This window comes from Triturus cristatus, chromosome 1_2 (assembly GCF_964204655.1).
Source record: "Triturus cristatus chromosome 1_2, aTriCri1.1, whole genome shotgun sequence".
NCBI classification, from domain to species: Eukaryota; Metazoa; Chordata; class Amphibia; order Caudata; family Salamandridae; genus Triturus; species Triturus cristatus.
In genome coordinates this window covers 784528545-784542559 of record NC_140580.1, presented here as the reverse complement: position 1 = coordinate 784542559, position 14015 = coordinate 784528545, and the positions used below count along the sequence as shown (strand labels likewise).

General features: G+C 42.4%; 1 protein-coding gene across 31 annotated transcripts in view; it reads right to left on the bottom strand.

Annotated features, from left to right (window-relative positions):
* Positions 1-14015, bottom strand: part of ANK3 (ankyrin 3) — a 1906984-nt gene that overhangs the window by 517541 nt on the left and 1375428 nt on the right. For 29 of the 31 annotated variants that reach the window (XM_085608804.1, XM_085608807.1, XM_085608799.1 and 26 more), the window contains 2 exons: positions 13745-13843; positions 1568-1666 (listed from right to left, as the gene is read on the bottom strand). In XM_085608804.1, coding sequence (XP_085464930.1) covers positions 1568-1666; positions 13745-13843 — 198 coding nt within the window. The remainder of the gene's footprint in view (positions 1-1567; positions 1667-13744; positions 13844-14015) is intronic. The other 2 variants (XM_085608814.1, XM_085608818.1) reach the window with 1 other exon arrangement.

Genomic DNA, 14015 nt, shown 5'->3' with positions numbered 1-14015 from the left:
AGTAGCGCAGCACAATTCTAGACGACCACCTATCACCAGCGGACAGAGCCAGGTTGCCTTTAGAAACATTACATTTGGCCACAATGCATAGGAGTGGTAAAGTATCAATTTACCATAGAGCTAGAAATATTTGCCATCTAGATTATTGGAAAGAAGTGCACTCCGACCACTAATGGTGGCAAGCAGCCTGTGAAAGACATTCCCAAGTGTGCCCGCTTACAGCAGGAGGCACAAGTCTTCTGTCACAAGCAGGCCTATATAGCCTGCCAACTGCCCTACTTGTTGAGATCAGCTGACATTATTTGACTATGATACCCAGTTATACTCTCCCACCCTCTTTTTTGAGTTCGTTTTAACTGAGTCTCTTAGGTGTGCCAAATTCGTATTTGTAGATAACTTGTACAGTGAAAAACTGGACCTCTGCCGAACTGCAAACTGATGTTGCAATTACAACACAGACCTGTAATGAAAAACATGGCCTGCGTTTTCAGCACCTTTCAAGCAAAGGCACGAAAACTGACCAAAAAAAACAATGGAATGCTCAAACGCAAGAATAAAGCTGGAGGCAACTGTGATTAGCTATGAAACCAATACTATCTTACGAAAGTTGCTGGAACGGAACCCGGAAGAGGGAACTGGATACTATGTCGCGCACTGTGGCTCAGTTCCTATGGGAGAGGCATTAGCTCTAGGGGCACTGACAATAACACTGGGTTACAAATGTAGAACATTGAACAATATTACGAAGACAATATAATGCAACAGACTATGGATAGAGTCATGATAACCAATTAACATCTAGCTTCATTTGATTTTTGTGGGATTTCTTTGATGTTCTCCTAATGTACTGATTCTTTTCTTTGGTAAGACATCACGACGACTGCTTCCATACACTCGGACAGATTGCGGGTAAGACACTGGGGAGGATGGAAGTGCAGGGCGGAATCCTGTCCACTGTCTGAGCTTTACAGGGACTACTTAAATATCCAGTTGTTTTAATACCAGACATCTAATGAACACAACACTACAGCACAAAAAAGTTGCCGTGACTAAAAGCGGACTACTGGTGGAGCAACTTGAAGAGTTATACCAAAATCAGCAAGGACTGTGCCCACCACTTCCGTAAAGCCCTGTCCAATCTCGGTTTCATCATCTTTTGCAGAGGTACAAGTCTGTTAAATTTTTATTTGGATAGGAGTATTCACCGAGCAGCAAATATCCGATCGACATGCAATCTAGCCGGCTCTGTGACTCCATGGATCACGGGGTGGGCTCGCATTGTAAGTACATTTAGATCAGGCTATATGCTCGTGGTCTGCAGCTAGGCAGTCTGCTGGACCTGGAAGTCTGCTCCATGTTACTAAATTTCATTTTTACGTTAAGTTCGATTTCAGATGGTTCAAGGAATTCTGTGCAAAATGGCCTCCAAAGAAGTATAACTATCAGTTTTAACTTATACCGCACACTAATGTTTCATTACAAAATATGATTTCTACTTGTTTCTGGCAAAATATTGTGCTTTGATGAAAGACAATACTCAGCTATTGGTAAAATAAAGATTGCTCACCACATTGGTGGTATTGGGCGACGCTCCGTGGTGTGTGAGCTGTGACACGATGTTCACGTGTCCCATGAAGGCAGCAACATGAATCGGCGTTAGGCCGGACTGAAAGAGAAACAGGCACATCCTGGGTGTTTCGACCTTGGTACAACAATAGGAACAGTGATTGCTTGTTGAAGTAGAATCTTGTGTGCACCATTCCATAATAGTGAACACCTGACTGACAGGAAATATGCATTGCATGGATTGACACAGAAGCCTTGGCTGAAGCGAGGTGCGCCCTGCCATTGGTACAATCACAACAGTGAACAGAAGGAGAGGAATGAACATAGAGGCAAACGAGTGTGAGGCAGAGGCATGAGGAACAGACTAAAGAAGACAAAACAAGCAAGGAGTCATCTGAAACGTATACAGTAGACATGAATTTAAACAAACGAGGCAATAATTTACACATCTCAAAATCTATCTACCGTGTCAAAGGTCAAGCTTTTTGACATTTTCACAAAAAGAGAATGACAACTCATTTCTAATAGCTCTGCATATTTCAGGCAGAGCAAAATAGTAAATGGCTTGGGAATAAACATACCTCTCTCCCCAGTATATTTAACTGGCGACGGAGGCAGAACCAGGCATTCCCCCGATTTATGAGTGGGAACCCATGCTTGTCCCACTAATAGGAAAGTCCTGGATGAGCTGTGGTGGTTTTAACGTTTCTTCAGTTACTATTGTATCACAAGTCCTTGTTCACGAAAGAGCGATGTCTACTCACATTGGCTTCTGTCTTCATTTGAAGTAGAGTTCCCAGGTTTTGGAGATTCACAGGAAACCTACTACAGTCCACATCCTACATGAGCACTTCTATGGGCGATTACTGACTCATACAAAGTTTCTACTGTTTAGAAAATCTGTGTGAGGCAAAATGTGAATCTGCACAATAAACTTGTTTTCATTTGTCTCCACTACGAAAATATTTCTCCACATACACAAAGCCCGTCCCCTACATTCCTCTAACATTTGGGGGTGTTCCCTACATACTATACGCTCAAAGCACAGTTACTTCAAACTTTTTTAGGAGTAACTTTACTTGTGTGACTAGGTTATGGATCACAAAGCAAAATGTTTGTGAATACCCCACAGGGAACATACATTTGGGAGTGATTCACACTTTGTGAATGGGAACCCTTATAAACCGATCCTATTGCTAACTCTAAAATTACGATTACAGAAAATCTGCCTCATTTGCACATTTCCACCACCAGAAGTTCACGTTATGATTCTAAAATGTCACCTATCCTGATTCAGGACATAAAATATAATCACAAAAATCTTTTTGTGCAAGCTTGATGTGCACTTAGGTGCACTAACGTTTTTGGGAGCCTGGCCCTTTACATTTATGCCTATTATTCACTCTGTTTCCCCTTCATTTGCTCCACTTCCTAACGCCTGCTCCAACAATTGCATTATAGCCCCCCTACCATTTACATAAAAATGTGAAACAAGGCACATTTGAATTCTCTACCATATATGTCCTTTCCTTATCAGTTCTATTGGGAGCTACATTATGGTAATGTTTAATGAATTTCCCTAGGTGTTGATATTGTTTTTCAATGTATGACTCATTTTGTACCTTCTCATTATATCATTTATTATAACAAATTGCATTCTAAAATGTATCTTCTGTGACATATTGTTGGTGTCAATCATGATCAGTGACACTGCTTAAATGTTTAATTGTCTCCAATATCCAGTCAACATTTGGTAGGTCCTTCCCACTGTATGACAATTTGTCGTGTTGCCACCTCGCACAGCTCAATCCTGTCCCAACTTCTAAATCAATCCCAACCCGAAATGGAGGCTGCCTCAAGAGGGCTTATAAAAAGGTCAGCTTAATTAACATTAACAAAGAAAGCGCCATAAACTCAAACACTGGAAGCCAAGCAGATGGAACAGTTGTGTTCATCTGGGCACAACGTTTATAAAAGCAAATACAATCCTTAATCTGCCGCTCAACAATGCAGGCAAACCATGGGCTCAATTTTATCAAACGCAAGAAGCCCGTTTCTAAATACAGTTTAGACTAACTAAACGGGTTTGACATTAAACTACAAAACCCTGTCAACCTAGTCAACACCAGCTTCGGCTCTCTGGTCAGCCGAGACCAGGACACTCATTTTTACAATGGGAGGTGGTGGCGTGGAGGGTGGGTGTCATGTGCAGCAGGTGTATTTACAAAGTTCCCTAGCACACGTGCAATTAAAGCATTAACACTTCTTCATGTGAGTTCCCTTTCCAATCTTAGGTTTCATTTGTTCAGAGCTTCCCACGCCGGTTCCCTTGAGTACGACGTATGAAACCTAAGATTGGAGAGGGAACGTCGACATTAAGAACCCCGATAAAAGACATATAATCCTCGCCGGAGGATCGTGTGGGTCGGAAGTATCACCGCACACTAATAGATACTAAGAGAAGCCAATTGAGCCTTGAAAAAGTCGCATTGTAAATTTAGAAAGGTGACGAAACACGTGTTGGATTTGGGCTTTCGCCCAGTCACAGTAACTCACATGAAGAAGAATCGACAACAGAATAAAAGACTGAAGATTCTAATTAATGTGTTTTGTTTTGTATATATGTTCTGATTGACGTACTGGGCTACTGCCGTCATAGTGTTAATGCTTTAATTGCACGTGTGCTAGGGAACTTTGTAAATATTCATGTTGCCGCTTAGGCCGCAGAATTAGGAGAGGTGGGTGGTTCTCTCCTCCCTGTAGTACCGTGTAAATACTAGTCAAAGAAAAACAATGTAGTGAATTCTTCTATGGCGCCGTCCCTATTACCAATACCACCATCTCTCGTGTATAAATGTGCAGCAGGTGTACAATTCTTTGTGGATAAAGTTTAAAATAGGACTTTCAAAAGTTGTCTATAAAACGGTAATTTGTGTATCTGACAGAATAGACTTCCCACATGCTTGATAGCCACCAATAAAATAGCAAAACATTCGACATCATCATAGCCACTCAATACAGACCATCACTGTGGTTAACGAGAAACTGCGCCATAAAACTTCCCACAGTAAGACGGTGTTCCTATATGTCTAAGGAAAGCACAGAAATCCCAAAGTGAGTTTCAAAAGGGAGAGGGCACACACGGTAAAAGAATAAAGTGGGCATGCTTTGTTTTCACAAACATGCACTAGAATGCACATATTTGTGAAGGTTCGAATAAATCTAATTACGTTTTTTAACTTAACTTTTCAATGTTATAAAACCTTAATAAATGGAGCAGTGACAGTTATTAATTAGAGTTTTAGTTATACAGTGTGAACAGTATAGTTAACACTTCAGTCCCAAAACGTGGTCTGGACACAACAAAATGCGTCACGCAGCCATCTTGCTTGCACGAGAGATTCGGTCTTGAGGGAGGGCTGCTCAAGTCGGACAGAAAATGATCCTGTTTGTTTAGGGATTATCACCTCGGATAGAATTCAAAGGGAGAATGTGGGAGTGTCCCCTTCCGTTCTATACATCTGCCTTTAAACTGATTTCTAGATTAAACGAACGGCCGAGAGTTTTCCCATCAAAGTGAACTACAAAGCGCCCCACATCTAAAGCATGTCTGGGGGAGACATTTCCCTTAAGCAGGATGCACGTGAAGTCTAGCCACAAAATATGGACCACAAAGCCTCGTGATGCATGCTCTCTTGCAACGCTCTTGGCGCACAGAAGCAGTTAAATTTTCCAGGAGGAGCTGATGGAAGCAGTCACAGTGTGCAATTAATGAAGTGTGCTGACAGTCAACAATCAAGAAACTGCGAGTATAAAGGTTAATGACATTAGCTATTCCAATGTTGTTTTCACTTAAATGGATCCGGGGCGTTAAAATAACTTTTTACACAAGGGTGGTAGAGTTCACCATGGTGCAACCACAGGGTAAGTTCGGTACCAGAGGCGGCCACAGCACATGTAAAGGCGGTGAGGCGGGGCAGGGTGGGAGGGGGGTAGTCGACAGACGACGCAATAGGTATAATTAAATAAATAAATAATGCCCATTCCGTAGTCTGTCGGCTTCCCCCAGACGCGTCCTGCTCCGTCCCACTGCTCCACCACGCTTACCTGTTCCAGGCCGCCGCTGCTGGGTACTCGCTCCTGAAGTCCCCCCCCCCCCCCATACAGGGTTGGCTGGTCTACAGGGCAACCTGGCCGTGCTCGAAGGGCTGGTCAGACAGGTCAGAGTGTGGGCTGTTTTCTGGCTGTTTTTGGTCTGCTGAGCCGGTTTTTCCCTGATATTACAGCAAACATTGCCAGCAGCTAAGAGAATTGCCTGCAGTCTACCATACCTTCATGAACGTCAATTCACCAAAATGCCAGGGGTAGCAGAAGTGATCTCGAATGCCCTTGGACTTTCAATTTCACTTGCACACGCAAGCTTACATATATACAATTACACACTCTCTCTCATGTACACACACACACACACACACACCTGCAAGCGCCCACACAACATACATTTAAACGATTTTTTTTACCTACCTCTGCTGCCAGGAAGGGTCATATTCCAGGTAATGGAACTCTATTTTTTATTACACCAATATTGAATAATAAAACATTATTCACTATCAGTGTAATGTAAAAAAGATGAGAGAAAACAAAGTGTGGAGCCACAACCGATGTCCACAAGGATGAGCTGCTTCTGCGTTTCTGGCACTGATTTTGCCACATTTGAGGCCAGGGGTCGCAAAGGCAGTGTCAGGGGTCAAAAGGGGTAAGCCAGGGATCCCAGCTGCGACCCCCAGCACCCCCTAAATCATGTCCATGCATACCGTCCAAAAATGTAACCAGCATGTCTTTACAAGCTCCAAACTCCCCCGATTCACTAATGGGGGCCCTTTTATTTTGGTGCCCGGTCTATTTCCTGTCCCAGTCGACCTGCCCCCACATCCTTGGTTGGGCAGTAAAAAGAATCATAATTGGGAGGAAGTGGACCCCATGACTCGTGGGCTTGGTACAACTGCATCTGCTGCAAGATTGATAGCCACATCCCTGGCACAGCATGATCTCAGCGCTGCCTCTAAATTGCCCGCTGATCCAGAAGCCCATTTCTGGCCCCTCACTGATCATACTACAAATTTGATACTGGAAGACATGCAGATCCATAAAATAACACCAGGGGGAGAACTAACATTACCCACTTGAACTTCTTCTGTTCGTTTTGCCCCATGGATCTAAGGTGTCTGCAAGAAATGTCAAAGAGGAAAAGAAAACCGATGAGAACCAGGCTCAATTTAACTCAAAGTGGGCCTCCGAGACTGGGCAGTAAAACCATGTGTGTTCTAAAATTAAGGTCAAATCAATATTGTTTACAGACTGTACAGAGAGCATGCTCAATTTACAGTTTAGGATTACCCTCCACAATACCAAATGCTTCTTTTTATGTAGTTAAAAAAAACACCATGCACCTAAGCGAATCTAGGCTCTAATGAGGGACTATGACCACAATATGAGGATTTACTCTATAGAAGATGCGTTGATTTACAGCCAAACAAAAACACAGTAGAGGGCATTTTTGTTCAACGTGGATTTGTAGACTGTTCAATAACTACTTTTGACTTGTAAGGGGTCACTCAGAAGAGCCTGCTCCTTAAACCTTTTAGTTTATATGATGCCAGCAAAGCCAATGATGGCATTTCATACAACAGAATGAGATCTGCAGGATTTATAAGCAAGCCTCTGCAAACTCTATGCAAAACTAGACATGTGAAGACCCATTAGACTATGTTAGTAAAGAAGATTTGTGGTAATGTTCAAGAATACCTCAAGACACAACTGAGGCATTTCTTCAAATTTTAGACCAGCACGAAGGAAAATGGTATCTCAGTATACAACTTGTTTGAGAAAATTGGCAGGACTATGTTCTAGTTTGAATACAAGTCAGAAATTATCACTAGCATATAAGGTGGACAAGTGGCATTTTGCTGCAGACCATCTATTCTCAGCTTCATCAGTATGACCAGAAGAAATGCGGTTGGCAGGCTAACATGCATCATACGGAAAGTTTCTGTAGGCTCGAGGAGTTCTCTATTAGAAAGGAAAAATGTCTTACATTTTAGTAGAGAACTGGGATATTTACTCACTGGCAATAGACGGTTGAGAGAGACTTTTAATAAACAAGTAAATTGAAAGAGTTGATTAGATCTCTCAACATCTGCACAGAGAGCTAGGTACTGTGGTAACAATCTGCTTTCGTGTTATTCAAGTTTTATCAAATTATTTAAAATACTCAGGAAAAAAAAAAGAAATTTGGAAATTGAGTAACGGAACAAAATTTGCTTTCTGCTACCATATTAGTACGATATGCATAGAATGCAAAATGCCATAAGCACCCTGCATCGCCTGTATTTCAGCTGCAGAAAGAATGAATTGGTGCTTTCCCCAACCACACATCACCCTGTCACTGCTTTTCCCTTTGTTGCAGTGTTCCATTTTGCCGCCTCCTCCCTCCCATCTCTGCTTGCTCCCTCACACCTCCCAGTGCTTGCTCTGTCCACAAATTAATCCCTCCCCCGACCCTGCCACTGCTTTAACCCCCCATTGTAGTCCGTTTCATTCTAGTGAGTGGTTATGTTTTGCCTTTTAATTTCCTGTTAGTGTATAGCTGACGTGATGATTTGAACATGTGTGCAAAGCTGCTATTACAAGCCACACGCGCAGTCTCCATTTATTTTCTGCATGTGTGGGTATTAGGATGTGTATGCGTGTTAACACCATATGTGGTCATTCAGCAATGATGTTTATAGCTGGAAAATAAGACCTCAAGGGAATTAGGTACGTGTTATCACAGAGCATGTCAAAGCTTCCAAAGTACCTGTGTCTTCTGCTGCAATTGCATATCCACATTTCTCTTGTGCAAAATGATTGAACTGTTTCTCACCTTGTTGCTTCTCAGTTCTGAGGGTAGGACACTATTTCTTAAGCTTTCTCCCTTGGGGACACTTACTTACTTTTTCTGCATTCACCGGTGAAGTATTTCCATACACCAATGTTGCTTAACTTGAATTCTCTTCAATGGAGCCAGGCTGAGTCTTTATGTCATCAGGGTCTGCCTGCCCCTCAGTGTCCATGGCAAAAGTAGTCCTTTTAATGTGGTTGCCGATGCAACGTATTTCCTCATGTTCACCACTGTAAACCAGCTTAACACAGTGATTATTTCTGTTTCATGTGTGTCTTATATAGCACCACCAGTAGGTAGTGGAACACTCTACATTAGCACCAGTAATTTTGTTTGTGCAGTTTTATATCACGCCGACACCACCCAAAGGAATTAGAGCGCTCTACATGAGCACCAGTTCATTTACACAAGGCCACATTAATTTTTGTAGGTACAGGGAGATTACGTGATTTGCCCAGAATCAAGGATGGTAAACCGACGTTGAAACTCAAACTCGGTTTCCCAGCTCCACAGTCGGCAGCTGTGGCCCTTACACCACATCCTTTCCCAAGAGTTAGCCACATCGCCTCCTTAGCCACGGCTACAGTTCCACATTTTGTAATTACGGCCAAATCACTTAATTTCCCCATGGCAGCCCACATTTGCTGTTTGTTGTGCAGCCACCTCCCACTTGCCCCGCTGAACTCCACTGCAAAGATCCCCTCTTCCCCAGACTCTGCTTTTTACATTTTTTTGTGCCGTTTTATATAGAGCCAGCACCACCCAAGGTTTTGGTGCAATTTACATTATCATCAGTTATTTTACACAAGGAGACATTACATTTTGTAGGCACGGGGAGATTAGGCGAATTGCCCAGACTCAAGGATGTTAACCCGACGCTGAAACTCAAACCCAGTTTTTCAGCTCAAAAGTTAGCAACTCTGGCCTTTACACCACATCCTATCCCGAAAGAACGCCACATGGTCTCCCCAGCCTTGGTCTCAGTTCCACATTTTGTGATTACGGACAAATCACTTAATCTCCCTGTGGCTAACCGTATTTGCTGTTGGTTGCCCATCCACCTCCGCCTGTCACTGAACTCCGTTGCACAGATCCCCTCCTCCATCAACTGTTTTTCACATTTGTTTGTACAGTTTTATGTAGCCCCAACACCACCCAAAGGTATTGGAGCACTTTACATAAGCACACGTTATTTTTTTTGTATAGCTTTAGATAGCGCCAACAACACCTGCAGATATTGGAGCGCTTTACATTAGCACCAGTTACTTCTTTCACAAGTACACATTTTTTTCGTGGGCATGGTGAGATTATGTGATTTGCCCAAAATTAAGGATGTGAAGCAGACACTGAAACTCAAACCTGGTTTACCAGCTCCATAGTTAGCAACTCTGGCCCTTGCAACACATCCTCTCCCGAAAGGACGCCATATTATCTCCATAGCCTCAGCCTCAGTTCCAGATTTTGTGATTACGGATAAATCACTTAATCTCCCCGTTTCTAAACACAACAAACATTGGCAAAGCCAGTAGGTTTTGCCTGTGCGAAAACAATTATGTTTAGATCTTTTTAGACAGCGCATGCAGTGCTCGGCTAGACAGCGCACTCTTTGTGTTGAAGAGTCATGTTGTTTTCTATCTGTGGGCTTACAGGCTGCCCATCTCCTACCACTGGTAAACTTGAGCGTCACTGTAATTTTCTTTGATGTCATTCGTCATGGCATGGGGGCGTCATGCTCTCTTCCTGTGTTTGGCCCTCCCATAGCGTATGGACCAAGTACATGTCTCCCTACAGTGTTTATTATTTGTTTTTAAGCGCTCCATTAGAAGTTCTTTTGTTTTCAGGCTGTCTCTCTTGTACACATACACACAAACCACATACATCCTGTACATAAAAAAATACATTTCTTAAAAAGTTGTTAAAACCCAAACACCACTTGTTTATTTTTTTTTTTGCATGAGCCGATAGTATTGGAGTGCTTTAACTGCTCACCAGTTGCATTCCACAATGACACAGGAATGTTTGTCGCTAATCCTACTTCAATTAAGGTATTATTTTTTTTACCTTTATTGTTGCTTCCTCCCGCCAATCCCCCTATCCCCTACTGCCGCCCTGCCTGACCCATCACCCACTACCTACCTCGTCTCTACAGCTTTTCCCTTTTTTTTCTTTTTTTAACGATCCAATGGTATTAGAGTGCTTGTTCCGTCCTCCATCTCGCCATTGTGCTAACATCAGCCAATGGTATAGGAGCGCTTTAAGTGCTCAGTTACATTACACAATGACACATTCATTGTCGAGCGCAGGGGAAGCGTAAGTGATTTACCCAGAATCAGAAACTATTCAGCCAACACAGATTTGGACCCGGTTACCCTGTCAGCAGCTCTGGCCATTGCGCCACATGCTCACTTCACTTCAAAGCACCTCAACTGTTTCTCACTATCACTTCCACATTTGTTCATCAAAGACCCCATCAAAACCAAACAAACGTTGGCAAAGCCAATAGATCTCAGCACTGTCCAAGCTATTGGCATTGTCAATGTCTTTTAGCCATGTTGTCTAGCAGCATATCTGCTGTTCATTCAGGTCCTCAACAACAACTTGTATAAAATCAAATTGACAAACACCTATAGCAAACATCAGATCAATACACATTTTAGATGTTGGCCTCTATGTGACTGACAACAAACTGCCCACAAATATCTACAGGAAAGCAATGTTGCTAATGCAATTCTTCACACACATAGCATACATCCTAAAACTTTAAAATGTATTATCACTTATAGTAAAATGTGAAGAGCTCACAAGATTTGCTTCTCCAGATAATACTTAGAAAAGGAAGCTGCACTCATGATGGAGAGGTTTACCCCATTGGGATACCCTCTAGCTGTGCTGAAGGACAATAATAGAGCTAAAATGAAAGTTAGAGATTTTCTTTTGTACATGGATGAGAAGGTATGCTCTAAGAGTCACAAATAGAACCTGTTAGCTCTTTAATAGTTCATAGAACTCTGTGGTAACATTGCAGTTGACTACTAGTGAGATAACCGACAGAATGCTGCTGGTGGCAAAAGTTCTTCCTTCACCAGATTAGGTGGTCCAGCTCATTATAATGTGCCACTGAGACAAAATGTCAGAGGTCTACATTAGATTTATTATGGCCAGTATGCATGACCTAAATCTTACTTTTTCCCAACAGAGTCCTTTCTAACCACCTTACACAAGAGGTGCTCGTACAAATTGACCCAAGACATAAGAGAACACCACTAAGGATGCCTGGTTTCCTACAGAGAAGCATGCATGCAATAATACAAATTTTCATCGGTAACAAACTGTTCTGGGGAATTGACCACCACAGGTCTAAGTGTGACACTGTTTGAGGGTTTATTTCCGATAATGGTATACTGAGACCGAAGACTGGCTGATTTTCCATATCATTCTTTACCCACGCGGTGAAGTAGCGGGGAAGGTCTCTAACTGGCACCGTCGCCTTTACATCATGAGGTGGGCAATATTCTTTTTCTGGCTGTTCACACAACATTTCAATGGTGAAATTCATCCTCAAATCTGCATCTCATTTATTAACATCAGATATATATATTTTTTTAATGCAATCAGTGTTGGATCCGTTTTTCGGGCAGTGTGGCCAAACAGCGTCATTTTTAAGCTAGCCCATCTGGCTAAGCCAGAATGCCCAAGTGCAAGTCCAATACTGAAGAGGCTAAAACTTTTAAATGTACAGATCAGAAAGACAGAACAGTACAAAAATACTGCTGTATCCACCAAAGGGCATGGAGTAAAACCATAAAGTGACAGAAAACAATCTAAAATGAAAACTTCACAAACTTATAGCTTTGGACATGTATAGATGACTCAGTCTTTTCAGATTAGTCCATTTCTTTCAGTAGTTACAGACTCTGAAAATGTGTGGAAAGAACCACAGGGTGACCTGCATCCCTAAACATAGGATAAGTGAGACTGTTAAGTCTAGATTTCTTTTGTATATCTAAATGAGTTGTTGATAAATACAGTAAACAAGTGGCGCAAACACCTAGAAGGATATACTGATACAGTCTGAACACGATTTATATTCTTTTGCTTCACTTGAATAGTAGGAATCCTTTTCAAGGTCACATCTAGCCCTGAGCAAGCTTCTGAGACTCATCTGCAAGTGTTCATGCAAAAGGATGTACTGGCCTCAGTAAGCACAAAAAAAGACTGCAAAAGGAAGACACAGAGCATCCTTGCAGAAGTAGATGAAGCTTGCTCATGGTTTATTAGAGCAGACAGCTTGATGAGGCCGTTTCATCCTGTAAGGTCATAAACGAATAGGTTTAGGAGCGTGACAATCTTCAGGTCAATGGCCCTTCCAGTACACCAGCATGCCTCTAATGAATACAGCTAGCTCGATGTTGGCAAGGATGGAGGCCATTCACCAGTTTAGCTTCCAGATGCACTGAGAAGTCTTCCTGTCTGGGATAAACACTGATCCACCAGCAGGGACTGGGAACCTAAAGTAATCCTGGCAATTTTCTCAGACCAGCCCATGGGAAAGGCACTGCCTGCCTCAGGGAGGTTGGAAATGCTTGCTTGCTGCTTTTGTTGCCGGGGTCAGATACTCCTGCACCGCTGCAAAACCAGCCCCAGTAAGAAAACCAGCCCTCACCCTTCCACCCTACCGGGGAAAAGCCCAATGCCGGTTACAGCCAGTCCGGCTCTGTCCACCAGCTTCAAATGTGACCCCGTGTTAAAGAAAAGCAGGAGCTCAAACTCCACTGGTATTTATCCTGATAAAACAACATTATCTGCGCAGGTGGAGGACATATTTTCACGCATTGCAATTTATTAGCACGCCTTGCACTTGCTGGTTTATTGATCCTACCATGATTCTCGTGTTAGCTCTTCGGGCAAATGAGCCTCAACAAAGACCAGCATTTAATTTCTCACTTTAACAGGAAATACTTTTATAAAATATATTGTTGGACAGCAAGCAGTGGTTCTGATACAGGAGTGTGGGGAACAGGCAGAAAGAGAGCAATATATAGATTTGAATGGATAATAAGGAGAGAAATATAGGACAAAATGTAGCTTCGACTTCTGTCGAGGATAGGTATTTTTGGCAGGGAGTGAATTATAGCTCATTGGAGTCCCTGCTAACATAACTTTGCCTTACTCACAGCCAACACCCATTACAGTACTACTTCAAACGAAAACATTCTAAAATAAATGGACTTGACATACTTCGGTAACAGCTTGGATAGAGGCCCCATGTTTCAACAAAAGTTCCATCACTTTAATACGATTCTTCTTGCAAGCGATATGCAGAGGCGTGAAACCATTCTGTCAGGGGAAATAAACACAGATTTATATATTATTTGCAACTTCGTTCATATGCAGCCTTTAAGGTTTATATTATCATTTCAAACATTTCAACTGATCTCGGGCGGTGATTCTTCATAATCTCCATGGTCGTTGACTGATTTCACAGTTTCACTGAAGGCTTGCTTAAAGA